At 55.3% G+C, this 27,216-nt stretch overlaps 7 protein-coding genes across 7 annotated transcripts; 3 read left to right on the forward strand and 4 right to left on the reverse strand.

Annotated features, from left to right (window-relative positions):
* Positions 1-67: 67 nt before the first annotated feature.
* Positions 68-3,088, forward strand: J7T55_014563 (rad4 family protein; the record flags this gene model as incomplete). Its single annotated transcript, XM_053142572.1, has 1 exon — positions 68-3,088. The coding sequence occupies one exon, from the start codon at positions 68-70 to the stop codon at positions 3,086-3,088; it is 3,021 nt and encodes a 1,006-aa protein (XP_052994750.1).
* Positions 3,089-4,802: 1,714 nt separating this feature from the next.
* On the forward strand, positions 4,803-7,645 carry J7T55_014564 (uncharacterized protein; the record flags this gene model as incomplete). The annotated part of the gene is made up of 4 exons (XM_053142573.1): positions 4,803-5,341; positions 5,440-5,824; positions 5,933-6,629; positions 6,711-7,645. The coding sequence occupies 4 exons, from the start codon at positions 4,803-4,805 to the stop codon at positions 7,643-7,645; spliced, it is 2,556 nt and encodes an 851-aa protein (XP_052994751.1).
* A 928-nt stretch (positions 7,646-8,573) lies between these two features.
* On the reverse strand, positions 8,574-8,966 carry J7T55_014565 (uncharacterized protein; the record flags this gene model as incomplete). Its single annotated transcript, XM_053142574.1, has 1 exon — positions 8,574-8,966. One exon carries the CDS (start codon positions 8,964-8,966, stop codon positions 8,574-8,576), a length of 393 nt encoding a protein of 130 aa, XP_052994752.1.
* Positions 8,967-10,567: 1,601 nt separating this feature from the next.
* On the forward strand, positions 10,568-15,241 carry J7T55_014566 (uncharacterized protein; the record flags this gene model as incomplete). The annotated part of the gene is made up of 2 exons (XM_053142575.1): positions 10,568-12,815; positions 12,867-15,241. The coding sequence occupies 2 exons, from the start codon at positions 10,568-10,570 to the stop codon at positions 15,239-15,241; spliced, it is 4,623 nt and encodes a 1,540-aa protein (XP_052994753.1).
* Positions 15,242-15,317: 76 nt separating this feature from the next.
* Positions 15,318-16,507, reverse strand: J7T55_014567 (large conductance mechanosensitive channel protein; the record flags this gene model as incomplete). Its single annotated transcript, XM_053142576.1, has 3 exons — positions 15,318-15,383; positions 15,912-16,260; positions 16,368-16,507. 3 exons carry the CDS (start codon positions 16,505-16,507, stop codon positions 15,318-15,320), a joined length of 555 nt encoding a protein of 184 aa, XP_052994754.1.
* Positions 16,508-17,997: 1,490 nt separating this feature from the next.
* On the reverse strand, positions 17,998-19,161 carry J7T55_014568 (uncharacterized protein; the record flags this gene model as incomplete). The annotated part of the gene is made up of 1 exon (XM_053142577.1): positions 17,998-19,161. The coding sequence occupies one exon, from the start codon at positions 19,159-19,161 to the stop codon at positions 17,998-18,000; it is 1,164 nt and encodes a 387-aa protein (XP_052994755.1).
* A 6,475-nt stretch (positions 19,162-25,636) lies between these two features.
* Positions 25,637-26,902, reverse strand: J7T55_014569 (female sexual development-1; the record flags this gene model as incomplete). Its single annotated transcript, XM_053142578.1, has 1 exon — positions 25,637-26,902. The coding sequence occupies one exon, from the start codon at positions 26,900-26,902 to the stop codon at positions 25,637-25,639; it is 1,266 nt and encodes a 421-aa protein (XP_052994756.1).
* Between the last annotated feature and the right edge of the window lie 314 nt (positions 26,903-27,216).

Consider the following 27,216-nt stretch of genomic DNA (forward strand, 5'->3'; position numbering starts at 1 on the left):
GGACTGATGTGCACCGGCTGGAATACAACATGCCTTGACCGGAAGACTCGGACCTAACATTGACACAATGCCGCCTAACGTTCCGCGTAAGAGGCTACGTGAAGACTCGCCCCAGGGAGACGGCCCAACAGGAAAAGGCAGGGCCACATCTACGGCTATCGCACCGCCGAGAAAGCCGACCTTGTTTGACGACCTCGATTCCACCATCTCACCAAACTCCAATGACAAGGCTCGGAAGCAGGTAATTGAACTGAGCGACGACGACAGCAGCTCCTTGTCGTCTCTTTCCGACGCGGACTTTGAAGATGTCCCAGGGGCCAAGCGCCAGAAGATCGAAGTGGACTCTGGAAAAGACGACGAAGACGAGGACGAGGACATTGAATTCGAAGATGTCTCATACCCGACTTTGGCTCCTCAGCAGTTTCAAGGCCCGAATGAAGGGGCTCTGGAATTGACTTTGTCGCATGTACCGACTGCCACCTATGCTGATTTTGGTGGCAAAAAAGGTCCATCGAAGAAGGAGCGTCAGGCCCGCATTGCGACACATTGTATGCATGTTCAGTTTCTGATGTGGCACAATGCTGTTCGCAACGCGTGGCTCTGCGACCCTCTGGCCCAGGGCATCGTCCTGTCTCATTTACCTCCGGGAATGTGGGATGAGATTGAGCGCTTCAGACGCAGCTGCGGGCTGGACCAGCATGAGGAACCACCAAAGAAGAGCACAAAGAAGGTGCTCAAGGGTAAAGCCAAAGGCAAGGCCAGCAAGGCCAGTGAGAAAGCAGCAAGGGACTGGGGCGGTGCCGCTCAGAGACTCGAGAACGGTGCAGTCGACCTGAGCCACGGCGATCCCCTTTTTCGACTGGTGAGGTCTCTTTCAGCCTGGTGGCGGAAGCGGTTTCGGGTTACGGCTCCTGGAATCCGCAAAATGGGATACATGCAAACTCGGCGGTGTGCGAATCTCATCAAGGGCTTCAATGAGGGAGGCATCAACCCTGGTCGATATGGCGAACGAATTTCGAGCTTGCAATGGTTTCGGCTGCGCGCTCAGGAATGCACGGGCAGCCGGGACGTTGGCGCGCAGCTTTTCACTTGTCTTCTGAGAGCACTCGGCCTGGAAGCGAGGATGGTTGCTAACCTGCAGCCTGTTGGCTTCGGGTTCAACAAGTCAGAAGAGGCCGAAGAAGATAAAATTGGACACCCGTCTACAGAACCTGGTCACAATGCGACAGTTGCTGAAACTAGTAAAGCCAAGGGGCAGCCAACAAAAAAAGCTCCGAGTAAGCAAACTAAGGCTTCACAGATCAAGAAGCAGCCGCGTCAGTCAGGTCGATCATTGAGGAAGCAGGGCCGAAGAAGTCTCAAAGAGGAGTCGGACGAATCCAACGACGATGATCTCCAATTATCCGAAGACTATAGTGACGACAACTCTGCTGTTGATATCCCTCCGCTGACGCCCACCAATAACAGCAACAACGCCAAATTTGACAGGGACCTGGAATTTCCTCACTACTGGACGGAAGTCTTGTCGCCTGCTACACAAAAGTATGTTCCGGTAGATGTGATTATCAAGAACATCGTGGGCACAAATCGCGATCTCATCGAATCCCTCGGGCCCCGAGGAGCTAAGGCTGACAAAGCTAAGCAAGTCATGGCGTACATCGTGGGCTTCAGTCAGGACGGTACTGCCAAGGACGTCACTGTCAGATACCTAAAGGGGCAGTTATTTCCTGGCAGGACGAAGGGGACAAGAATGCCATTGGAGAAGATCCCAGTCTACAACAAAATGGGAAAAGTCAAGCGCTACGATCATTTCGATTGGTTCAAATCCGTCATGCGCGCTTACACACGAGGCGGCGAGAATTACCCTCTCACAGAAGTTGACTACGACGAGGAGGCGACTGACTTGAAGATCGCACAACCTGTGAAGAAGGAAGTGAAGGAAGGCGAGGAAACCTTGCAATACTTCAAATCTTCAAAAGAATTTGTTCTGGGGCGTCATCTTAAACGCGAAGAGGCGCTTTTGCCCACGGCTAAGCCTGTGAAGTACTTTAAGAACAAGGGCAAGAAGGGAGACGGCGAAGAAGAGCCAGTGTATCTCCGGAAAGATGTTGTGCAAGTGAAGAGCGAGGAGACATGGCACAAGCAAGGTCGGGTGCCTAGACCTGGCGCACAGCCGTTGAAACGGGCACCGTATAGAGCCGCAACAACGAACCGGAGACGTGAGCTTGCAGAAGCAGAGGCAGCGGCTGGGCACAAGGTCCTTCAAGGGCTGTACAGCCATGACCAGACGGACTGGATCATTCCCCCTCCGATTCAGAACGGTATCATCCCGAAGAATCAGTATGGAAACATCGACTTATTCGTCGAACACATGCTTCCACAAGGGGCAGCACATGTGCCTTACCGAGGAGCGATACGCGTGTGTAGGCGGCTCGAGATTGACTTCGCCGAAGCAGTGGTGGACTTTGAGTTTGGACACCGGATGGCTGTCCCTGTAATTCAGGGAGTCGTGATCCCCGAAGAGCACTACGATCAGGTCATGGAGGAGGTTGCAAAGGATGAGGCCGAAAAAGCAAGGAAAGAAGACGAAAAGCGCCGTAAGGTGGTCCTCGGGGCATGGAGGAAACTTCTAATGGGGTTGCGCATCGTTGAGAGAGTGCGGCGCGAATACGGGGGTTTGAAAGACACTTTTCAAGTCTTTGGCCATAGTCGAGACGATGGACAGGATATCCCGATTGGTGAGACTGCTACGGTCAATGAGGAGGACATGGCGGGTGGATTCTTGCCTGGTGGCTTTGACGAGGCAGAAGAAGAGGAAGAGGCAGATCGTGGTGGGTTCCACAAGTCCAGCTTCTTTCCTGCCATCGAAGACGAGGAGGATGAGGGAGATGAGGGAGACGGGGGACTGGTAATCGAAGATGGCGCTGCGACCACAGCGCGAGTGATATCTCCGGCGAGAGAGTCGAGCGAGAGACCACCCCAGAGGCGGGCTCCTCGGCGCGGGGCTAGGCGGAGGGGTGTGCCTTCTTCTGATGAAGAGGAAGAGGATGATGAGAATACGGATTCTGATGGGGAATATGTTGGATGATACGTGGTGGCGATGTGGATACCCTGCCATGATAGGGCAGCTGGCCTTACCGGCTACGTGGATGGATGTGTGGCACTCGCAGATTACTGGCTTCTCATGTTGACTATTGGCTTGTGACACCAGGCCTGGTTAAGCACATAGCTCGGCGATTCTTACCGCAGTATGCCCAAAGTACTCGGTGAGTGTGGATGCCGGTGATACGTATACTATGTACTTTTCTGTGTGTATAAATATACATATAAATCTGCCGGACCGCGCATATCTTCTGGCCAGGCTGTGAGGTGTAATTTGCTTGCTACTTGCGTACAAAGGACTGCCTGACTGGGCAATAAGTACTACCCAACTCAGCAAGGGGGAGCGGGCGGCTTCCGCCTTTTGGCCACTTACATCGGATGGAAGACGGGTCGAAGGCAGGGGTGATGCGGGCCGGAACAGCTGAGCCCAACCCCAGCTCCAACCCCGATAGTAACGTGAGGAGTGCACTGATGCAGTCAGAGTGAGAGCGGGAGTGAAACCAACCAAACAAACCCGCCCCGGGCCGGCCAGACAGCTTACAGCTTCAAGGAGGTCTGGGGGCCTGCCAACCAGCTCCATCAAAAAGCAGACTAGACAGCTAGCAGGTCGGTTGCATTGGCCGATCAGCTGCTCACGAGTGCCGCATTCTGCGAAGGGTGACCTGCGACCTCCGCTTATACCCAGACCTCACTCGAAAACGCCCCTTTCGACCCAAGCCTGACCTCAGCCCATTCATTCACAATGCCCGCATGGTCCTGGGCCATAGGTATCTACCTACACACCTAATCACCCGTCGACGACAACTAGGAACAGGAACCATCACTCGCTTTTTCATCCACGCCAACTCTTCCTCGGCCGAACACAGCAGCCTTCACGGAAGCGGACCGTCTGCCACAAGCAGCTAACGACCCGAGCCGGAGACTCCCTTGACATCCGATCCATCATTCAGACTGTCAACGAGCCAGTCAATTATCTCATCAGTCCGTCAATCATTTGGGCCAACTCAAAATTCCCCAGAACCTTACCACGCCCCGGCCATGCCCTAGCTGTGAATACGATCCAGTGGTATCGGCGCCGTTGCTGCAAACTGCACGACTGACAGCCGAACTAGGACTCAGCCAGTCCACCTCAACCGTCCGTGAGCCCGACTACAAGAACCACCAGACCGCTTGAAGCTGATGCGCGGGCGGATCTGCACTCATGATGCGTGACTGCTCACCTACTAACATCATTGTATCTGTGTGCTTGTTCTGGTGAGGTAGGTGGTACAGCGTTACTTTCCCATTTTCATGTCTGTCTGTGTCACATCATCCTCCCTTCCCCATCCTCACATGCCTGAACACAGCTTAGCTTCATGCCCTTTCCTCAGTATTCGATGTCTCTCAGACTCGACTGTTCGTGAAGTTCATCGCAGTCAGAATCAGAATCAGAATCAGAATCAGATTCAGAATCAGGTCTTCGGGGCAAACAGTGTTGCTACAGAGATAAGAAGTTAGCAGCAACAATCAACAGGCGTCTATCTCCTGATTCCCACCTGCCTGCACACTTCAGATCCTGAACACGATCTCGAAGCCCCCCTCCCCCTTTTTCACCCACTGAGGTCATATTTACAACAACGCTCGCCTGTCACAAAAGTGACGACTCAGCAGTCGTACTTTCCCAAATCTAAAGTCTACGGACAGGTCGCATTTCACTGACTATGGTGAGGGGTAAAGAGTACCTTCGCCTTTGTCGCCGCAAAAACGGGAGGCAGCAACTGGATTTGAAACAGCAGCAGGTCCCGCAACAAAACGGCCTCGATTTAACAAACAGAGGTCAGCCCGCAGTCTCACTCCCCGTCCGCGTCCTGCGCAGTACCTTCAGGATGCTCTCGGTCGGGAAACCTGGAGCACCGGCGCCTGCTGCATTGCAGGAGCTTGAAGACCAAGACAGCCTGGACCTTTCGGACGAGACAAAGTCTCAATGCAGGATCAGTGTCATCGCAACTCTTCCCGACATAGACCCCGAGTACCTGACCCGTGTCTGCACTGAGGCCCAATGGGATCCAAATCGGGTCATCGACCGCATTTTCGACCAAGTGGAGAATGGTGAACCGTATCCCCGGGTACCGAAGCCAAATTCATTGAAGAGAAAGCGAGAAGACGATGATGAAGCGTCCGACCCCGACAATCCCGCCGCAAGATTCGACAACGAGGAGCGACGACGTCAGGGGAAGGCGACTTCATACAAGAAGACTTGGTGAGTTCCGCGTATCTCTTGCTCTTCGATACCGCGCATAGGTGTTGGAAGGTGGCCAAGTTAACAAATTTGACCTTGTCCGTGCTGATGTTGCCTAGCGATGCGATTATGCAGCAGTCGTTTCCTGATCTCTACGCAGATGACCTGAGGAGAACGCTGGCTGAGCACGGCAATTGTCTTTATCCTGCATTCTTGGCCGTGACTGCGACCGTTGCTAGTATCAACAATCGTCCGCCCTACAGGAAAAAGTCCAGAGCCACCCAGATTTCCGGCCGATACGGTGTGGATGCACTGGCCGACCGCATACGTACTTGCGTCGACCAAGGGGAACGCGAGGCGTTGGAGGAATTCCGGGCCGTGACAGAGTTCCAGTCAAAACAGCGCGCAGAATCCGAGGTCGAACGGAAACGAGATGCAGACGAAAAGGCCAACCTGGAAGCCGCCATGCTGGAGGGAAATGTTGCTGACTGCGGGTGTTGCTTCGTGGAGTATGCTCTTAATCGCATGATTCATTGCGATGGAGAGGTTCTTCACTGGTTTTGTCGGGATTGTGCAAGGACTATGGCTGAAACACAAATCGGACTCTCGAAGTACCGCCTGGACTGCATGTCCACGGATGGCTGCACGGGCGGCTTCGCATTGGATCAAAAGGAGATTTTTCTCGATGGACACTCCATGACGGCTTTGGACCGCATCGAGCAGGAGGCGGTTCTGCGAGAAGCAGGGATCGAGAACCTTGAAACATGTCCTCTGTGTCCATTTGCTGCGGAATATCCTCCCATCGAAGAGGACAAGGAGTTCCGGTGCCTTAACCCAGATTGCGCTGTTACAAGCTGTCGATCGTGCAGGAAAGAGACTCATGTTCCGAAGACATGTGCGGAGGCAGCATTGGATAACGGCCACTCTGCTCGGCACGAGATCGAAGAAGCAATGTCAGCAGCTCTGATACGGATGTGCAACAAATGCCAGGCACCCTTCATCAAGGAAAACGGCTGCAACAAGATGACATGCACGAAATGTCGAAATATCCAGTGCTACGTCTGTTCCAAGTCGTGCGACTACAGCCATTTCAACGACGCCAGCAGGGGCGGAAAAACAGGTAACTGCCCATTGTTCGACGACGGCCACGGTGTCGAGAAGCGGCACCGAGAAGAAGTCCGAGTGGCAGAGGAGAAAGCCAGGAAGAGAGCGCTGGAGATGCACCCAGAAGTCCAAGCCGAGCTACTCGAATTCCAACTGTCTGAGAAGGTCAAGAAGGACGAGGAGGAAAAGGCTTCAGCTCCGCAACGTTAGTATCCTCTTGTACAGAGCATGCAGGTAGTGAGAGATGGTGCGGGTTTTGGTAGCTATACTCGCTGACTCAGACTAGACCCCATCCATCATCGTCATCACCATCACCACCGGCTAGGGGGCCGCCTGGGAAGATTGGTACGTTTGAATATCGGGCTTGAGCGCCCCGTCGACCACGCACCTGGACAAGCTCAGCCACAGCCTCCTCATCCTCCTAATCCTGCCGCCGCCCGCGCCGCTGCCCATCTCCAAGGCCGGCAACCGCCTGCAGTGAATGCTCCCGTGCGTCCAATGCTCAATGGCCCCAGAGCCCCTCCCGCTGTCGCCGCACCGCGACGTCGTCCGCACGCCCAGCCCCCGGCCCAGCCCCGGCTCCCGGCCCCCGTGGCTCAAGTTGCCGTACCTCCTGCTCCTCGTGGCAACATGTTCAGCCCGCGATCTCAGGGTCGGCACGCACAAATTGCAGCGGCCCCCGGGGTTCCTGCATTCCAGGGTGCTGACCTTGCGGACCTCTGGCCTCAGGACCAAGTACCTCCCATTGCACAACGTGCGCCACAAGCTCAAGTGCAACCGTTCATTGATCCGCGGGCTGTGTTTGGCCAGCCTCAAGCACCAGGGGTGGGGTTATGGGATATGATGCAGAACATGCAGCCTGCAGCCCTTCCGGTGAACGCGATGGACCAAGCGATGGCCCAATTCGGCGGTCTCTATGACCATTACAGACAGAGTGAGCATCCTATGGCCTCACCTGTCAGTAACGGTCGGGCTGGAGACGCTAATCAAATCGATCACAGGATTGGGACTGCAGCGAGCGCGGAGCCAGCCATGAACGACCCCATGGGCCTGTGGGACGCCGGTGGACATTTGGGAATGCCAGAAGACCTTGCAAACATGGCGATGAATCTGGACGACATGGAGCGCCGTCCCGATGATCTGGAGTACGCGAGCCTCATCTGGCCTGACTTCGACTTTGCGCAGCCTCAATTTGGCTTGGATGACTTGGCGTTTAGGTGATGGGCTGTTTGGGGGTTGTCACACTTGCCAGGCGGATACCAAAGTGACGACTGATGATTAGACTAATACCCAGGGTTTCGGATTCTTTTTCCCTCCTTTTCTTTCTGCATTGCACACGGCGAGGGAGCATCATACGTTTGAGGCGTCTTCGTTTTTACATTTGGGTGGATCAGAATACCTGGCTCGAGGCAAGGGATGCAGTGATAGCGAGGCTAGATTGCAGTAATATTTGCATCTCTTTTAGGAACCCATCTCAGGTTCACCAGTGCCTGGAAGGGTTACCAGGAGGGTTCACGGGAACTGCCCCAACCTTCCCAGTGATCTCAAGAGTGCAACCTCTTCTGCGAGTGTTCCCTAAAATCTACCAGCGGACGCTGACTCCCTAGAATGCGACTGTCAAGACTATCTGCTGGGCCCCGCACTTGGATCAACACAAGGTGATCCTAGGCTTTAGGGAATAGTGCAGAGACGGGCGGCGTAGATCGGATTTCATAATGGCGCGGTCATCGCTATCCTACATTCCTAGAGCCTCCTCGTCTCTCGAGACGCTGGTTTTGATGAGGCTGGCGTAGCTGAAATGCTGTGATCCTCTTTTTTTTGGGGGGGGGGGGAGGGGGTTCTGTGATGAGCAGCGCAGGTGTGTCCTCTGAGCGTACGCACCCTGATGGTGGTAAATTGCGTGACGTTGGCTCATGGCCATTGTCATCCGGAGCCACCGTGGCTGACCGAGGCATTTGCTGCCATCATCTGAGTGGCCTCACTGGCGCGGCTGCGCACAGCAAGCCTGGGGCGCATTAGCTCCAGAGCTCCACATGGCCCTTCCGTCTCAGCTCGCATCAGTCTGACTTCTGAAGCTTGTCTTCCATTCCAGCTTGCCATCACTCTGACCCGTGAAGCCTTTCTTTCATCCTTTCGGCCGTGAAATACTTCAGCGGGTCTTGCCGAACCTCTCGTGCCATTTTCCCTTGGCGGCCACGACGGGGGCGGCGGCAGACTCAGCCTCGGGGACGAGCTCGACGGTCTCGTGGAGGGTGGCGACAGTGCTGAGGGATGGCCCGTCGGAGCCCTCGCCAGAGTTGGAGCCGGAGGAGGCCTGCAGCAGGATGAGGGCGTTGGAGGTGTTCTTCTGGCGGAGGGACCAGGTCCTATTGTCGGGCGTCTTGAGCAGCCCCGCGGTGGGCGAGGGCTCGAGGCGCAGGGCGGGCGGGCTGTCGGACTCGAGGAGGGCGAGCAGCTCCGGCGGCAGCTCGAGCAGCTTGTAGCTCGTGGGCGCGGGCGCGTGGCTTAGGGGGATGCCGGCGACGGACTGGCTGGACAGCATGGCGGCGAGTCAAGGCAATTATTGCTGTTATGTTGTCGGAGTAAGGAATTGCGAGCTGGAGAGAGAGGTGGGATTGAAGACGACATCAGTTGAAGGTGCAGGGATATGCACACCCAGGCACCTGGGTATTTGGCGCTACTGTATGCCAGAGCGCGAACCCTTGCAAGCGTGCGTTGGACCCCTGCAAATGGATTTTCAGGGCAAACCGCGTCTGGGTGCGCGGGCGTGGTGGGGTCAACCCTGGAACAGCCAGCCCGAGAGACAGTGGTTTGTTTACATCGACAGGCCTGCAGGCCTGTCCAAACCTCACCGCCCTCTCTGCGCGCATCCTGGAGCTGAGGGCGAAGGAGGGATACAGCTTGCAGGGAGGCCAACAACACCCATCGCACGGCTCCAAAGTAGCTTGTTCATCGGTTAGCCCATCCACTCGAGCAGTCAAGGAACCAGTCCATCAATCAGAGCCGTCTCCGATCAGATCCGAAATCTGACAACCCGGATTGACTGATTTACTGACTGACTGACCAGCAGCAGCAGCGAGACGAGACCCACGTTTCCCGTGCCCCGTCTCGCCCGCACGGAGGAGACACACACGCCCACTTTCTCCTCCGCCCCAACCCAACACACAACACATCACATCACATCATTGTTGTCCGCGTCCGTGCTTCCCGGTTTGTACTGCTGCTCGCGAGGTACTAGCTGCGTACTCACTGGCTGCACACACCCTGCATATGTGTGTGATATACCTGCCAGGACAAACAAAACAATACCCAGATGCATACACACAACGGGCCCAGAGCCTAGATACTCGTCCTCGCCCTCGCCCTCGTCCTCGTCCCCATCCCCCAGCCATCGGTCCCCAGTCCAGAGACTCCTAGTCCTCGCCCTCGTCCTCGCCCTCGACGTCGGCCTCGACTTCTAGAACTTTTGTTCTTTCGGCTTGACTTTCCACCCCCTGTCACCACTTTGTTTTGCTGCAGGTCGCTTGGGTTACATCTTCTCCTTCTTGTATCTATCCGCAGTCCTTTGCGACCCTCCTAATCCACCCTCCCTGCCGTCTTGGGCCTCACTGAAGAGTCCGTCCCCTCTTTATCACGGCATATCGTCGCTATCGTACCGTCGCATCGCACCGCACCGCACCGCACCGCAACGCACCACTCAGCGCTGCAGCGCACTCTATTGTTTACTTTGTTTTTTCGGCCTCGAGCTCCCATTCTCGGACACGTCCTTCGCCGCCGCCACTGTCAACTTGTGGCTGCAGCCTGGTTCGGTGCACCACTGGTTCGTGCTTTAGCTGCAAGACTGTCTGTCTGTCTGTCGCGTATCCTGCTTGTGGTATCGACAGACAACAAGGGCTGGTGCTACTGCAGACTGCCGCACCACAACGGCGCCGCGCCATTGGACCATCCCGTCCGAGGTTGTTTTTTTCGTGTCCAGGTCGCGATCCTCACACCCTCGAGTCTTCTGGCCTCCAAGTCGGCTGCCCTTCATCCCTTTCTCAAACTTCTTCCGCTGCCCCTCGACCGCCTCGACGGCCGTTGCTGTCGTCTCTGCCCTGACCTGCGCAAGTCGGGCGGACCATGCCACAGGCCCATTGAGCGACCATGGTTCGAGTTACCGATGAGCTGGCATTGACGCCAGGAAATGTCACTCTTTACTACGCTTACGACTCTCTGCTGGGGGACCTCCCTTTCTTGATCTTCCACGGTCCATCTACTACCGCCAACTTCACACACAACTCCTCGCGCATCCAGATACATATCTTCAGTCCTGCTGGCTTGCAGTCGTACCCGCGCATAACCATCTCCCCAAATTCTCCCTTCTATGGTGTGGTCAGCCACTTACCTCGCGAGTGCCAAGGCGATGAGACATCGAGGGGACTCGCCTTTGGCCTCTTCAAGTACTTCACTGAGCTGCCCGAGGCCGTCAAAGGTCACCTGAGGAAGCAGTATCCCGCCACGAAAGGGAGCCGCCCTGGCTCAGCCCCTGCCTTGTTCAGCGAACAACATGCAGCTAATCTTGCCCAGCGCATGGAGACGTCAGACAACACAACAGAGGTGATCAATTCTTTGCAATCAGCTCTGCGGACCCAGCACATCAGCAATGTCGACATTGACCTTGTGTTACCGCCCGGCTCCATCACCCAACTCAACAACGCCGAGTTAGAGGAGGTACCTGAGGACGAGGACGATTTGATAGACCCAACGCTTCGCCAATATGGCAGTTACACGCCATTGGTCAGGCTCTGGGGTGAGCCTGTGTTTTTGCCGACATCCAGGTTGAGGAGAGCCCCATCAAAACCGACCTCGCTGAACAGAGGCAAGTCCTTCTCGAAAGACCAGAAGGAAGACCTACGGATGAAATTAGTCGAGCTTGTCGAGACGGAAGAGCGCTATGTCGCAAAGTTGAACGAGCTTGTCAAGCACATCGCGGATGACTTTCGCCAGACTGCCAAAGGTCGCCCGCCAGGCAGCCTCAGCCCGACCGAGGAGGACGTCGATAGGCTTTTCCCGAAGTCTGCTGACTCCATTTTGGAGCTCAACTCTGCGTTCGTACAAGAACTCCGCAGGGTCATGGACGATACTGAGGAAGACGCGACAAGGGACTTGGAATCATCTCAAGGGAGTACCCGGGCAGGCGGTTCTGTGAGGGTGAAGGACCCAAGTGGTGCTCTCGCTGTAGCGAGGCTCTTCGTCGAATGGTTCCCAAAGTTTACTGAGAGCTATCAAGATTACATTCGGGCGAGCCAGCACTTTCCACAACTCCTGAACAGCTTCTTGGATAAGCAGTCCAGCTTCCGGCAAAGGGTCGCCCAAAAAGGAGAACAGACAGTCCGCTCCATATTAATCGAGCCTGTGCAGCGCCTGCCTCGGTACAGCCTTCTCATCGATCAGATCGTGGGCTGCATACCCATAACACATCCTGCCCTGCAGCTTATGCTCAGAGCCAGAGACATCATCACCAACATCTGCTCCATGGACGAACCGTTGGTAGACAAGCCACATGTGACGGGCCGTCTTCGAAGCATGATCGAAAACTGGCCACTTGATCTTGAACCACAAGGTCGATTAATTACAGCAATCGACCTTGCCCAGCTTGCGCCACCTTTCAACGCTGAATCCCCCCAGCTAAACGACCTCGGCAACATCCTTCTGCTTTTCTCCGATTGTGTCGCTGTGGTCAGCAAGAAGTCCAGCTCCAGTCCCACGGGCAAAGAGCTGATCAGGGAGATCGACAAGCCCTCTGCGGCTGGGCTGCTCGCGTCAATGACTAATGCGGCGGGTGGCGAGGGATCTTATGAGCTTGCCTTTGTGGGATGGCACAATCTCGCCGATGTTCGATTTACAGAGTCTGATGACGGTCGGTTGTTGTGGATGACATCTACCCAGGAGATGAAGGCAGCCCAGACCAGCGAAGGTGCAAGCAAGGCCATAACCGCTCAGTGTTACTTACTCCATGAAGCTTATGAGGGCAAGGCCGCCAAACTAAGCGAGGAAATCGTCAAGGCCCGCATCGAAGGTCGATTCTCGGAAGCAGAACGTGAGACGCCTGTCTGGACGCTCCGATCCGTAAGGCTGCCGGAGAACAACCTCGGCATGCATGCCGCAGTGTTTCAGGAAGCTGCAGAACAACTTGTCGAAGGCCGCAGGGAACCTGCTCCCATTCGAATCGTGGTCGATAACGAGAAAGGCACTAAGGGGCATCCAGTTGGGCATTATGGAGTCGAAATCGTGACGGAGGTTCGAAGTGGAAACTTGAAGCGCCTGCGCATGACTACGCTGGGCCTGAATGGCAAGCAATATGCTGATGATGTTGCTCTGGAAGACCTGTTGCCTACTCTTTCCAGACGAAGTAAGCTGTCCACTTCCGCCCTCACATTGCTCGCAAACTGACTTCAGACAGTCATTCAACTGCTCAGCACTCAGTTCAGTGTCGCCAACTATCGGCTGGCTCCGGCCATAGTGTCCTACTACTCTAAGATTGCGAGGACTCTCATCTTCGGCTCGAGAGAGCAGAAAACGAGATCCTTATTCAACTCATCTCCTGTCAAGATGCTGTCGAGTTTCCTTAGTGGTAGCACGTCTGATGTTACTTCGACGAGCCCACCTAAACAGCATCGTGCTGGTCTGCTCAGCCCTCCGCCACTAATTGCCCGAGCAGGCAGTTCTAAAGAATCACTCGTGGACTCCATAAGAAGTCGAACCAGCCGGGATACTATTGGTCTTCCCGGCGATGATGAACGGCCTGACAACCCTCTTGTGCGACTCGAGCAAACTTTCACTGGTTACGTCGCGGTTCTGCAATCACGGAAAGGTCATTTCATCGGTCACCTACTGATAAACCGATCAACGGCTGATGAGCTGACTGTCAATGACTTGTACAACCGTTTGATTGAGAGCCCTTTCGACTTAGAGTCGTCTTCCGAAGTCAGTGCGGAAACCGTCTTCGTGGCCTTTGAGAAGTTTGTGCGCATTGCATGGCGAGAACAAATGGGACCTGTCATGTCCACCCAGCACTTAGACTTGCTCCTCGAGCGAGCAAGTAGGAAAGTTCCTGGTGAATTTGGCGACTTCGTCCGATATCTCTTTAACGAGATGGCGCCGCAAAACCGAAGGGCCTTCACCGCGCTGATCAAGCTTCTTGAGGATTTGCTCGAGGGTTGTAGCAACGACAGTGATCGCGGTGCTTTGACTGTCGCCTTCGCGGAGCTCCTGGTCGACGATGGCAGCGCCCAAAACTACATCAATCTTCTCGATCGCCTTGTCGAAGATTGTGACCGAATATTCGAGGACCCTCTGGCCGCGCTCACCAGCTCCTTTGAGCGCACACTGGCATACGAGTCCCTCAACTCGAACTCGAACTACCATAGCTACAAGTCTAGTGGCTCTCTGACGTCCAACACATCCTCTCTTCGACGGAAGTTTGGCTTCGATAATCTCCTCAGACAGAACAGCAAGACCGAAGGTGATCGTCCTTCGGTGTGGCGCACCTTGAGCAAACATGGAAGACACCCAGCGACAGGAGACAGCTCTAGTCTTGGCAGGTCTGCAATCAACCGGTCAAAGTCGATTGATGTTGGTGTGCCTACAATACCAAACAAGCTTAGACGGCCAGGTTCACGCGATAGGCCGCGTGTTGCTGGCGCGTTTGATGACATGAGCGTACGGCCACCAAACACGCATCGTCCGGGAAGCTCCCACCGTCTTGAATCTGGCTTGGAAACAATCGGTGAACCAGAGACTGAGCTCCTTGAGCCACCCAGATCTCCGAAGAAGAAGCGCAGGAGCTCACTTTCAGACCTCAAGAACCTCATGGAGATTACCACCACGGAAGCACCGCCACCCATGCCCCTGAACGTGACGAAGAAGACTTCCGAAAAGGTCAATGCCGCACCTCCTCGCATTCCAGTGCCTTCGTCCAAAATACCACTGAGCCCTACCAAGTCAAAACCAAGCCCACCGCCAACCAGCAAACTCCCAACAACGCCTCAATCTCAAAGCCTCCGTTCGCCACGCCAGAAGGAAAACCCTGCCCACGAACCATTCCAAAGCATGTTCTCCACTCCTCAACCTCCGTCGTCAGGTTCCTCATTACGCAGAAAACACGCAAAGACGCTGTCATCATCAAATATTCCGTCCCTCAGACCATCTCGTCTCCCCATGGCTGGCGTCTTCAGTCCAACAACCACCGACTTTTCTCGTTCGACCAACAGCGTGGGCAGGTCTTCAACCCAGAGATTGAAACTGCAGTCTCCGCAAAAGCTCAGGGAGCGGCTGGAATCGGAGAAGAAGGCGATAGAAGACGTTGACTCCGGCCTAAAGACGGAGCTATCTCGCATATCGGCAGACATGGCTCGAGTAAACAACACGATGCCGCGCTCCGCCACCAATGACCTGCGCAAGCTGTCAGCCTCTATGAAAGCGCTGGACGACCGGATACCGCAGGTGCTGCAGGAGCTGGATGAGCGGCAGAGGGCTATCAAGGAGGACTTGGAAGCGTCGCTCAAGGCCAGCGAGGCCAAGGTCAAGGCCATCGACCAGCTGTACAAGGAGGCTACGGCAGAAAATGAGCTGCTGTACGAGAAGTTTCACTCGGAGCTCGGCAAGATCGTCAAGGCCATCAAGGGCAAGGGCCGCGAGGACAGGGAGGAGCTCGTGGGCAAGCTCAAGGACTCGAGCGAGGAGACTGCTTACGTCAAGAAGGAGAACGCCAGGCTCAGGAGGGAGATTGTCAGCCTCCGTTCATTACTCAAGGGCGGTACAAGCAGGGATGACTGAATGATGAGGCACGGTGGTAGTGGGGAAGATGGCTTGCGGAAGACCCCCACGACTGGCGTTCTGGCGGTTTCCAAGGCTAGGTTAGGGCGAGATTCGAGACGGGATTCATAGCAGCTTCGGCCTCTGCCCCTGATGCCATGTGCTGTTTCAACGTCTCTTGAAGTATTGCGGTCTTGGGGTCACTATTGTACAAATATAATGTCTACCTCTATGTTGGGACGGAAAAGGGAGGAATGCGGTCGGTCCAAGTTGAAGATGATGTATGGAAAACCAACGAGTATGAAATGAGACACGCGTTTCATAAAAATATGGAAGAAAACCCAAGACAAGAAGCCCAACGCCCGCCATGCTGTCTAACAATTCGCTCGCTGAAGTGATGAAATTTCTGTGCACCTGTGCGCTCTGCTCGCCCGAGGACAATGGTTGAGTCACGAACGCAAATCATCTCGTTTGCAGAAGGTCTTCCCTTCCGTCCAACCAGCTTGAGCAATTCACACAGCGCAAAGCCTATACACGCGGGCGTCAGTAATCAAGTCGGGCAGGGAACGGGAAATTGGGGCATCAAATGCATGAGCAAACAAGCAAGCGGGAGTCAAAGCAGCCAGCAAAATGCCCAGCCTCAACACAACATGACTGAGCCCAACACAACAACACCAGCACACCAACTCACCTTCTCATTCACCCTCTTCCGGCAGTAGCGGCACTTGACCATGTGCTTGATGATGGGGTCCTTGCTCAGGTACTGGTACAGGCCGGCGAGGGCGTAGAGCGCGGTGCCGAGGCCGATGAAGTTGAGCGTCTTGTTGAGGAAGACGCCGTAGGCCATGACGACGGCGCCGTCGGCCTGCGCCTGCTCGATGGTCCTGTAGCCGTGCGGCTGGCTGTAGTAGCCGGGCCCCGCCTGCAGTACCGCGAACTTGAGGTCCAGGTTCGCGTTGAGCGGCAGCAGCACCGACAGCGGCGGCAGCAGGATGTCGCTGACGAAGCTGGTCACCACGTTTGTGAAGGCCGCGGCGACGCTGTTGGGGGGGAGAGTGCCCCAGGTCAGCCATGGATTGGGGCTCGAGGATTGGGGGGATTTCAACTTGAGCAAGTAGCCCACGGAGAAACTGTTTGGCACACCTACATCAATCCGAAGGCGATCTCCAGGATGTTCCCCTGAGTCGCAAAGTCCATGAAGCCGTGTACTATGCGGCGCGTCTTCTTGGTGCTGTACGAGAGGAGGGTCTCCTCCTCCTCCAGGCCATCATCACCGAGACGAGGCATCGCGAGAGCCTATTCTGGTTGGAGATGTTTATGTGAAACGGGATAATATTTGAAATGTGTTTGCGATACGTGAGTGCGGATGTCGCAGGGGCACGTTTTGTCTAAGACATGCAGTCTCGGGGAGAGGGCTCTAACGACGCGAAGGTGATGAGGAGAAATAGCAAGCAAGCAGGGCACCGGGCCGTGAATTTAATTAATACATGAGAGGTCATACCGACGCCCAGGAATAGCATTGATCAGCGCCGACCTGGCCGCGCTGGCCGCCGGATTCACAACCCAGGCCCGGAGGACAAGGGGCCATGCATGAATGATGCTGCGGAGGTCTGGCGAGCGGCCCCCGTCATCCGGTATCTTTCAAAGTACTACGCACGATTGGGTGGCTGTGGGTTCTCATGCCGTGCATCCGGATGGAAAGATACGTAGTATTTGGGGAGCACACACAGATCTGGGACAAATCCTACGCTGACCACACACTGCGGAAACCCTGCGACACGAACTCGCTGCGGGACCCACTGGTTTCAGTCACCAAAACGGCTGGGCCACTCCCTCGGGGCCGCAGCACAGCCCTAACCCATCAGCCCGACTGCTGCATATATATATCAATTAAGCTCCGGTGTCCGTTTTGCGACCAACGCATTATCTCCTGAGGATAAACAATTCTGAGAGATCTTCTTACAGGATAATCTCATGTGGGAGGATAGCCTCCTGTCGGGACAAGTTCCCGTTGGATAACCTCCCATACGGTCCATACGGGGAATCAGTCAAGCCATAGGGGGGCTCCGCAATGACGCGTTGCGATTTTTGGCGGTGATGTATCAATAGTGTATGTCAAGTCAAAAGAATACTCCCCATTCTGGTTCCCAAAACTTCATCCTTCCCTCTCGCACTCGTCAAGGATTCATCGAAGTCCGTGGGCCGCGGAATCGCGACATCTCCCTCTCGGGTGCGCATCGTCGAGTCATGCCCCACTTGAGGGGGCTTTTTCGACGGACAACGCATCGCATCCCGCACCCTCTGTCCCTCATATCGCAAGTTCATGCATTCATATCACGCTCTGCCGGCGCCGCCTGGGGACCGTTGTTGATGTTCTCCCTCCCTGGCCTATCTGGGTGGGGAACCTGAGATCGACGCCTGTCAGGTGAGGTGGCAGAGGTCGAACGTGTCTGGGGACGCATCCAACGTGCACTCGCAGCACACAACAACTACATGCCCCCACCAGGGATTCCGAGGACTCAAGGCCCATCTGTCTGATAGGAGTAATGGATTTAGTGATTACTGTTCTATTGCGTGTCTTCAAGTGTGTATTCTAGGTGGACGGGGGACCCGCTTCCAGAGCTGTTGTCTTCTCAATGCTGAACCAATCAGATAGGGTTCAAGTTGCGCAAGGGGATCCCATTCTTATCCAACTGTCCTCCGTCCCTGTTCCTCCAGGCTCGCACCGTCTCGTACACCCAAGCCAGCATCGCCGAAAGTGCCAGGGCAAACGCTGTCTAAGCCAAAGCCTGGAACTTTCCACCGGACTCGACCTTGATCATTTCAGAAATAGCTTTATCCTTCGCAACGAAGTTTCGGACCCTCGCTGAGAACACGGCCGCGAAAATGCTGCTGGTGAGCAGGAGAATTGTAGCAAGCAAAGCGAGAACCAGGTTCCCAATACTGACCCACTTTCCGAATGCTGGGAGGATGAAGAAGCTGGCGATAGTACAGAGTAGCGAGAGGCCGACGAAGACGCAACCTGCCAAATGAACTCTGGCAAATGCGCGTCTAATATTAGCCACCTTCTTGTTCTGTGCCTTCCAAGGCTTTTTCTCGTCCTCGTCTTCGTCCTTGTCTTGGTTCTGTGCTTTCCAAGACTCTTCCTCGGGTTGCGAGGCATTGACGACCTGCTTTTTCATAATGAGAGGGCTCACCATGTAGTCCTCGTCGTCGTCCTGGTAGTATTCTTTGAGCAAGAGGTTTTCAAGCATCCAGGGCCTCGAGCAATTTTGAGCTTTGTCCTTGAGCTTCCACGCGCAGTTGGTCAAGAGGTGCGCAGTGACGGCAAATTCGTCCGCGTTAGTGTCATTGGTATAGGCGTTGTGTCCTTTCTTTCTTGCGTCCTCGTCATTCTCTGTATCCTTGTGATGTTTGGATTGCTTTTTCTTCCCTTTATCCTTGTGGTGTTTGGGACGCTTTTTCCTCCCATCTTTGGGGGTGGAGGTATCGCTAGGGTGCTTGGGACGTTTGTTTCTGCCCCTTTCGGATGGGGAACGCGCAAACAAAACGGAAGTATCAAGTCGACCGATGTTGTTGTCGACAGGAACCCGCTCTGGCCTCTCGGGGGTGAGGAGATTCAGGGTGGCGATGGCCAGCCCTCCGATAATGGACGCAATGTCTGAGCCGTATGAAGAGAGCTCGTCCTTCATCTCCGGAGACATTTTCTCTATGATGGATCGATGCGTCGGCAAGGTTGGCGGCGGATCACGCGTACTCATAGAGCCAGTCGTCGGGAGTGGAGGGTCTGGTTTAACAAATGGGGCCTTGGGCTTAAGGGCAACACGGACTATGAAAGTCTCTGCCATGAAGGCGGGCTTGATCCCCGCCAACAGGGTCAAGAGGGCCAAGATCAAGGCTGGAACAAGAAAGAAAAATGGTGCCGCGACGGAGAATTTCATGTTGGCGGTGGCAGAAGGTTGGGCGGAAGCGATCGTCTGATGGTACAGTACTGTCTATATCTGTAACCGTAGCGATAACTTAAGAGGTATCTGATACTCTTGGAGATGGAAAACACGGCCCCCGGATGTGTGGACTGATGATCTGGATGGGCATGGGTGTGGTGGTTTGAGGAAAACATCCCGTCGAGGGCATGATGCCTTCGAAACCCTGATCAAGGAGATTGTGAGGGTGAGGACTGGTCGTGCTTGCTTGTTACTATGCCATGGAAGCAGTTGCTCTGGTGCATCCCGCCCACTGGCTCTACAAGCCGGACATATGGGGAGTTGCATTGGATAAACAGCCATCATCACTTGTCGTCCCATGTACCGACGTGCAAAGTAAGGTGCGACCCCGGATGGAAAGTTCCCGAGCTAACTCCATACAAGAGAGGACAGTGTTGGGCTGCGGTAAAGATCGTTCTTTCCTCTTTTTACTTGGCCAGTAGCTGGAAGTCCGCGTGGACACCAGGGCAAGAAGCCTTAATATTTGCCTGTCACATATTTTACAAGGACAGGACTTAGAGATATCTTTAACTATCCATGGTGAGCTCCCTACTTACAGGTTGTATATAGTATCTTCAGCCTTAGATCTTCTGTCTAAGTGTGATATATTTGAAGCCGTTCTGTAGAATCTACGTGCCAACCTCGAAGATGTATTCTCCTAAACACTTCTAAAAGAAGATCACAACCAATTTGCCCTGTCTTTCCGAGCTGCCCGAGGACTTAGCTCCCATTTTTTTTTCTTCAAAAAAGGGTCTTTTTAGTCAATATTTCAATGCTCGCGCCTCAGTCTTAAGGACTACCATTGTCCAACAATAAGTCCTGAGACCGAGGCCGTCATCAGATCCGCGCCTTGACGTGAGCACTTGAGAAACACCGCGCGTCACTTCGGTCTACGGCTCGCGCTGAGCTCGGGACGGGATTAGAAATCCATCTGCTTTCGTCTACGACCGAAGTCCCTGCTTACAAGATACTGCTTCCGCGCTTGCCGAGAATGTTGAATCACGGCCGTCTTCAAGGGCGCACACATTATCGACTGTGGACTACTCTGGCTCAGCATCGAAGCACAGGGAGGGCCCTCTTCCAGTGATACGGCCAACTGGACCCCTGAACTGGGGGGATATCAAAATCATGTGACCCCGCGAGCTCACCACGGATCAGTCAACAGCACACGATTCCAAATCCAGCGGCCAGCATCACCGCATCTCCACCCGCTCCCCCCCCTTCTTCCTTCAGGTGCCGTCTTCCCCACAGGATCCGACTCGACAGCATGACAGGAGCGAACCACCAGCAGTGACGCGGTCCCCGCGGTAACATCTCGCATAGATCGGGGAGGGGTGTGGATCTCGTGGAAAGCTCACAGGGCCCCCCCTCCCTCCCTCAAAGACCCTGCCCGCTCTCCTCTTTCTTTTGTTCCTTGGCCGAACCCGTTATACAGACGACCAGTCACATCCACGCGATCGCAGTGTCGTACAAGCGTGATTAGCAGCCTGGGTGGAGGGGGGGAGGCCCTCGAGGGGGCGTAGCAAGACGGGAGGGGGTCTCCAGCTCAGACAGGCAGGCAGGCAGGCGCAAGCATGCACGCGCGCGCGCACGTACAGCTCCCCCAGGACTCGCCCTACGGACCCGCGGGTCGGCAGGTCGGACGATCACACACGTCAGCGCAGGTACCCAGGCTTGTGATAGAGTGAGTGAGCAGGGACCTCGCGAGAGCGTGGTCCTATAAATCGTCTCTCGGGGAGGAGCTTCTGTCACCAGACCCCGGGAAAACTCTATCCTGCTGGTTGGGTTTCATAGACCTCGCGCGCTAAGTTCCTGTAGCCCCCCTCCTTTTCCTCTTCGCGAACCGCACCGGCGTGGCTGGCGTGGCTGAGGTCTCACGGGCGGGTGCAGCTTGACTGGCAACGGTCCATCTGTATCCCACCCCTTTCACCCCCTATGGGAGATTGGCATCACCACACACATGAACGACAAGATCGACGTCACTTCACTCGGTCTTGGTCCGATCCTCTTCATTCGGAGCCTGATTTGCGCTTCGGACTGGGGCCGCGGCATGTCGGCCCTGCAGCAAGTGCAGTAGAGATTGTCGCCTCGTCTTGCCTCGTCTTGCCTTGCCTCACCCCCCAGCCAAGGCCGCAACCAAAGGCCTTGAGATTCGTTCCTGGAGGATCGAATCGAGCGGGTCGGCTCGGAACCGAGATGGGGTTCTGAGAGCACCATACCCCCCCCCCCGAGGTTGCTTTGTTGTGGGTCCTGATGTACTGTACGTACAGTACAATAAATGATTCCGTGGGCAGAAAAGGCCTGGGGAGGGTGTGTGTCTTGCATTGGTAGTGCTGATATCAGCCGGGTTTCGTTGGACGCAGATCTGGGCTCCTTATGGGGCATCGCCTTGGGGGGAGAGAGGGAGGGGGTATGAAACGAGCCGCATGCCGGGGCTTAGTAATCGACCATATTAAAATATATGTACATGGTTCAATGTGTGTTTCACATGGGAGGAAGACAAGGTGAGCAAAGAAGGAGATGAGCCGTGTCGCCTCGCAGGGCCGCGGCCTGCAGACCGATGAGGGTGGCCGGATGGCAGCCATACCGGTATTAGCTAACGCTCACCGGTCTCGCATTGCCTTGACCGCTTCGAGCAAGTGCGCAAGTGTGATGGAGACGAGTTGCGGTCCTTTTTTTTTAGCTGCTCCCGTCACGACCCCATCAAGGGTGGATGTCTTTGAGAACATGGTCTACGGCAGACTACTGTAAGCGGACTACGCGTGCCGCGAACCAGCTAGGTGAGATTGGGATGGGGGTGGTGATGGATGAACCCTGGTCAGAACCTTGGAAAGTGCCGTTCCCTGGGCGCCTCGGGCCCGGGAGAAAATTTGAGACCGCCCCCTCCGCTTCCACACAATGTCGTCGAGTGCCCCATGTCCTGTATGCAACGACAATAGCCACGCGGGAAGTGCAAGGGTGGGGGGTAGGCACGGAGTCGCGGCCAAAGGGCTGAGGGGATGGGGCAACGCGAACGTCGGGGAATGTGAGAAATCAGATCACGTCAGCTGGACCTGGGACACAAAAATAAAAAAGAATGATTATATAAAAAGTGCCGACGCAGTGCGAGGCGAGGCCAGCTTGGTAGGGCTGATGGGGATGAGGTTGTGCGACGTTGGCATCGAGATTTCTTCAACGATGTCAGACTCCACCCCACCACAAAAGAACCCACCATCTCCATAATTGATTAGGCTGACGACGCCGGCGCTGACAGGCGAAGAGAAAGAATGGAACAGTCACTAGACCGCGACGAACGGGACGGGAACGAGGATCGTCTGGGGGTCGGGAGACAGAAAGAGCTGGAGCTCATGCAAGTGAGACCGCGCGCGGGTGGCTGGCTGGCGTGAGAAGGAGTTGGAAGACTCGGTCAGAGAAGGGTAGGGGTGAGGGTACGGGGGAACATGCAGGGCATGGGCAGCTCTCGCATGGCCGATGATTTTGCTGTGGCTGCTGTGACCTCATCCAAGTTTGTGGTGTCATGATGGAGGGAAAAAAGAGAGGAGGGAGTAAGAGATAGACACGCGCGCGCACACACACACATCCACATCCACACATCCACACACCCACAGAGAGACAGTGAGAGAGTGTGTATGTGAAAGTGAGACAGTCAGCTGTCTAAGCAAGCGCTTTGGGTACCATACCTCCCCAAGTACCGTCATGTACTGGGACGCGCGTGTGGGATGATGATGTTGATGGATGGGGGTGGATGTGTGTGGATGTGTTGGATGGATGTTCCCGAGATCCTTCGGCCACGACCGCAGGCGCATTTTGCATTGATTGATTTGCGTTGCTTAGCAGTGTCCCGCAGTAGACAGCAGCAGCAGCAGCAGCAGCAGCAGCAGGGCGCGACGCTACCGGCCCGCCCAGAGCAAGGCAGGTTGTGCCGCGTGCCTGTGAATGAGCAGTTGTTGGTGGGGCGGGCGAGGGCGAGGGCGAGACGGGTGCGGTGCAGTGCAGCGCAGTGCAGTGCAGAAGGCGTTATTGCTGCTGCTGCTGTCGCTGTCGCTGCTGAAGTTGGGGATGCAAGGTGGTGGTGGTGGTTCGATGGCGGCGGTGGTGATGATGATGGTGTGGTGGTGGGAGGGGCAGTCTAAGACTAGGCATGGCCCAGGCATGGCTCAGGCATATGAGGCATGGCCCAGCCCGCCAGCCAAGGGTTCGCTTGTCCAGGGCCAAGACCCTCGAGCCTCCCGTACAGTAGTAGACTAGTACTCGCCTGGCACCCTAGGTAGCCTGCGCCTGCTGTCCTGCGAGCCTGCTAGCTTGCGAGCCTGCTAGCTTGCGAGCCTGCTAGCTTGCCCTGTTAGCCTGCTCTGTTAGCCCTGGCCTCCGTTTCTCTCTCTCCCTTTCGTTTCGAGTCCCTTCTCGCACTTGACTTCCCATTCTCCACCAGCCAGAGGCCGCGGAACGCTCCCGTTTCCCCGTTACCCGGTTGGCCCCCGTTTCCCTCTCGACTCGTTCGTCTCTCGCTCCATTTAAACTTTCGGAAGCTCGAGCGCGATGGACACTTGGACTGGGAACTAGCCACAACCTTATTTGGACGTCAGTCCACGGTCTCGCGGGCCAGGTCGGATTTTCACCAGCCTCGTCCGCCGCTCCAGGGGGCCAGGTATAAGACAACGACATACATACATAAAATACAGGCACGCGCCTCATGCTGCTTGTCATTGTTTGATGCCGGTGATGATCTCCCCTTAGAGTGCACGAGACTCGTTGCGTGTGCCGTGCCTGCAGCTGCGGGATCCACATAAATGCATGTTTAGTCAACTCGGGGGGGCCTCGAAACGGGGATGCTTATCTCGGCTTGGCCATGACGACCGCTCCCAAACAAAGGACTGCGCCCCGAGCCCAAGCACAAAAGGACCTGAACCAAGCCGCGAACTGGCTAGCCAGCTGCCTAAACTCGCCCCTGTAGTTTGGAAAAGGAAGTTTTCCGTTGGGGCACAGAGAGGCAGTGGTGGGTGCGTGGGGTGGGGGGTGAAAGGGGGGGGGGGGTCGTAGAGCGAGGGACACGGGCGGTAGTGATCTCACTTCTTCTCCGGGCTCAGCCCTCGGAATCCCGTCTCATCAGCGGGAGGGGGTTGTGGTTGTGGTTGTGGTTGGATGGTGGGGTGCGCTCCTATTCCTAATTTGCCTTCACTTTTCAGCCCCCAACAATAGTCCCCACTTCACCGCCGTCTGTTCCCTCGACAGTATGCAAGGAACACGGGAGTTGGATAATTTTGAACGAGGAAACGCTCAACCTGGCTCCCCATGCAAAGAGCCAATAGTGAGTGGGACCCCGTATTCACCTCCCGTCCCAGCCAGCCTCGAGAGACAGTCGCCCGTCCTATACTCTGCCTTGCTGTACTCTGACAGGAGCTGTCAAAATACTAGCGGGGAGTCTTTTTTTATCGCCCCGCCCGAGTTTTGGTCTAGACGAGGCCCTCAGGAGCACAAGGCTTAGGGCCCGTTCACGCTGGCACAATCACAGCCGACTCCTCACCTGCTCGACCCGACACAACGGTCTACTGTTGAGCATTGCAGCAGTCTCGGGTCATACTCGCATTTTGCATCAGGTTTCAAGTAACCTTCGTGAGTTACATGTTGGGGGTAGAAAGTTTTGACTGAAGCGTGGCAAATCAACAAGTACAACAGAGATAGCACATTCCCTCCATGCAAGACCCGGTAGTACGGTTGCTGTTTGGGGGATTTGGGGAGAAGAGGGGTAGAGGGAGCGAACGAGTCCGGGTGCCATGATGCAAGAGACCGCCTTCCAGACAACTCAAGCCATGCCAGGCGAGGCGAGCGGCAAGAAATCGCCAGGATCAAACCGCTCGCTTCCATGGCTACCTCCATGCCATATGCGCGACTCGTCCATGTGCCTATTCCTTCTCGCATTCCTCGTCATCTTGGTCTTCCTGTCCGCTTAATAGCGAATGTTGTTGTTCTGTGCGTCGTGGAGACGAGCGGCGTTAGAGGGGAAGGGGGATAAATCAAACGGGTATTTCTCGCAAATGCCATGTCCTCTGTAAACCCATTTTCCAAGTACCCCTTTCCTTTCCCATGGTCCTGATGAAAAAATAGCCCCATTGATGCCCTGTCTTTCCGATGGCTCCTTGCTCCTTCATGTCCCAGGCCAAACCTTGCGCCATTAAAATCCATCGGACCAGACCTGCCCTGATCTCGACCTGTTGGATAACATCAAAATGACAGAAATCATATTCCAGGCAAGCTGTTTTACCACCATCTTCCGCTGCACTTGTTCCGCATTCCCCCGTTCCTCGCGAGTTTCGCGTCGTTCGCGTCTGGCGTCTTCGACATTGAAGTCGAGGGGAAAAGAGCCTTTCCCGCTTAGAACGCTACTAGCCAGCTCCAATCAGATTTGCAAACACTCGAACATGAAGGCCCGTTCTCAATGGAGACCGACTGTCGACGACGGTGGCGGCATCATCTGTGGGTAGTAGCCGTTCGAGGTCGACTTTCCCTCATACCTTCCACAGGCTCCGACTCTGTCAGAAAACAAAGGCCCCGGGTAAAGCTTCGACGTCAGGTCAAACCCGCTTCCCAGGCCTCTCAAGGGGTTTTCCGTGGCCCGAGTCGTAGAGCTATGATGGAACATCTCTACCGGCTGTCGAGGATCGTGCTGAGGCTCGATGATGGTTGTGGGATAGTACTGGTACTTCTCCGGCTCTTGGACCCCTTTAGACTCTTCAGAGCTCAATATGGGTTCCATAGGAATCGCATCGTGGTGGGTGCGATAATGTTCCGTTCGTGTGTCGTAACCGCCTCCGTAGCCGCCTCCGAGTATGTTGGCACTCGGTCCTCCATACCCGCCTCCTAACATGTTTGAGCCAGGCCCAGTGTAGCCGCCCATTCCGCCGGCTGATCCGCCCGGGCCGCTGCTTGTGCTCGCTCTTCGCTCAGATTGATAATGTCCCGGCGACCGCCCACGAACTATCATCTTGGCCGACTTCCTGTGCGCGACTTTGACCCATTGGTCATTTGCCGGGCCCTGGGCTCCAATATCTGCAAAGAGTTCGACCACTAAGTGGTAGTACTGTTGTGCCGCTCTGCGCTTCCCATTGTTCGCTGTAGCCTGCTTGAACTGGATTCTTTCGAAAGTATGCTCTGTTGGAAGCGAAGCATGGAGCGAGGCATGCGGCAGTGGCTGTCCATACAAGGATTGTTCGTAGGCCCTCGACGATGCCCCGAGCCCCATTTCCGCCTGTGCGTAGTGTCCAAGTGGGTGGTGCGCCGTTTGGGGAGGTTTGGCATTCAGCCTGGTCTTTTCCGGTGGAGAGATGGGCCCTTTGTCTCGCTTCGGAGTGTGTTGGACAAGCTCGATTGTATGGGCATCGTTCTCAGAGACGACGGCTGAAATACACATCGCCCAGCCAGCGACTTGGTAGGACTGGGTAGACCCAGACGGCGTGAAGTGTAGACTGGCCTGAGGATGTGTCGGGGGAGGCAGGTGAAACGAGCAAATACAGGAGAAGTAATTCCGCCGATAGCACGTCCACTCGTTGTCCGCCAGGAAGAATCCTTTATCGATCGTGCCGGTGATGTCCGGCTTGACTTGAGTGTTGGGAGCGTCTGAGTAATAGAGGACACCATGCATCGTCAACTGCATAAGTGGAGGGACGGTCTGCTGCTGCTTGGAATTGTACGGAGTGTCCATCCTGGTGATGCTGTTGATAGTACCTGAGTGATTGGTGAGACCAAAGTTAGGGCTTGGGGCTGGTGAGATAGGATGGCGTCGGTGCCCACCTGGGAAGGACGGAGATCTTGGTGTGTGCTCCGGTGCTCTCCTAAAAGAGGGCGTTGCTGGTGTATAGAGATCTCGCGTGGCTGGGTGCGGCAATGTTGTGGATCGAAGGGCATGTGCCATGCCCGGGGTAGAAGTGCTACTCCCACACGGACTGTGAGTCAAGATATCCAATGCTTTCAAGACAAGGAGTGGAGGGATGGTCAGCAAATCCAGTTGGTATATTT

Source organism: Diaporthe amygdali (genome assembly GCF_026229845.1).
Source record: "Diaporthe amygdali strain CAA958 chromosome Unknown NODE_11_length_1138210_cov_64_948100, whole genome shotgun sequence".
Taxonomy (NCBI): domain Eukaryota; kingdom Fungi; phylum Ascomycota; class Sordariomycetes; order Diaporthales; family Diaporthaceae; genus Diaporthe; species Diaporthe amygdali.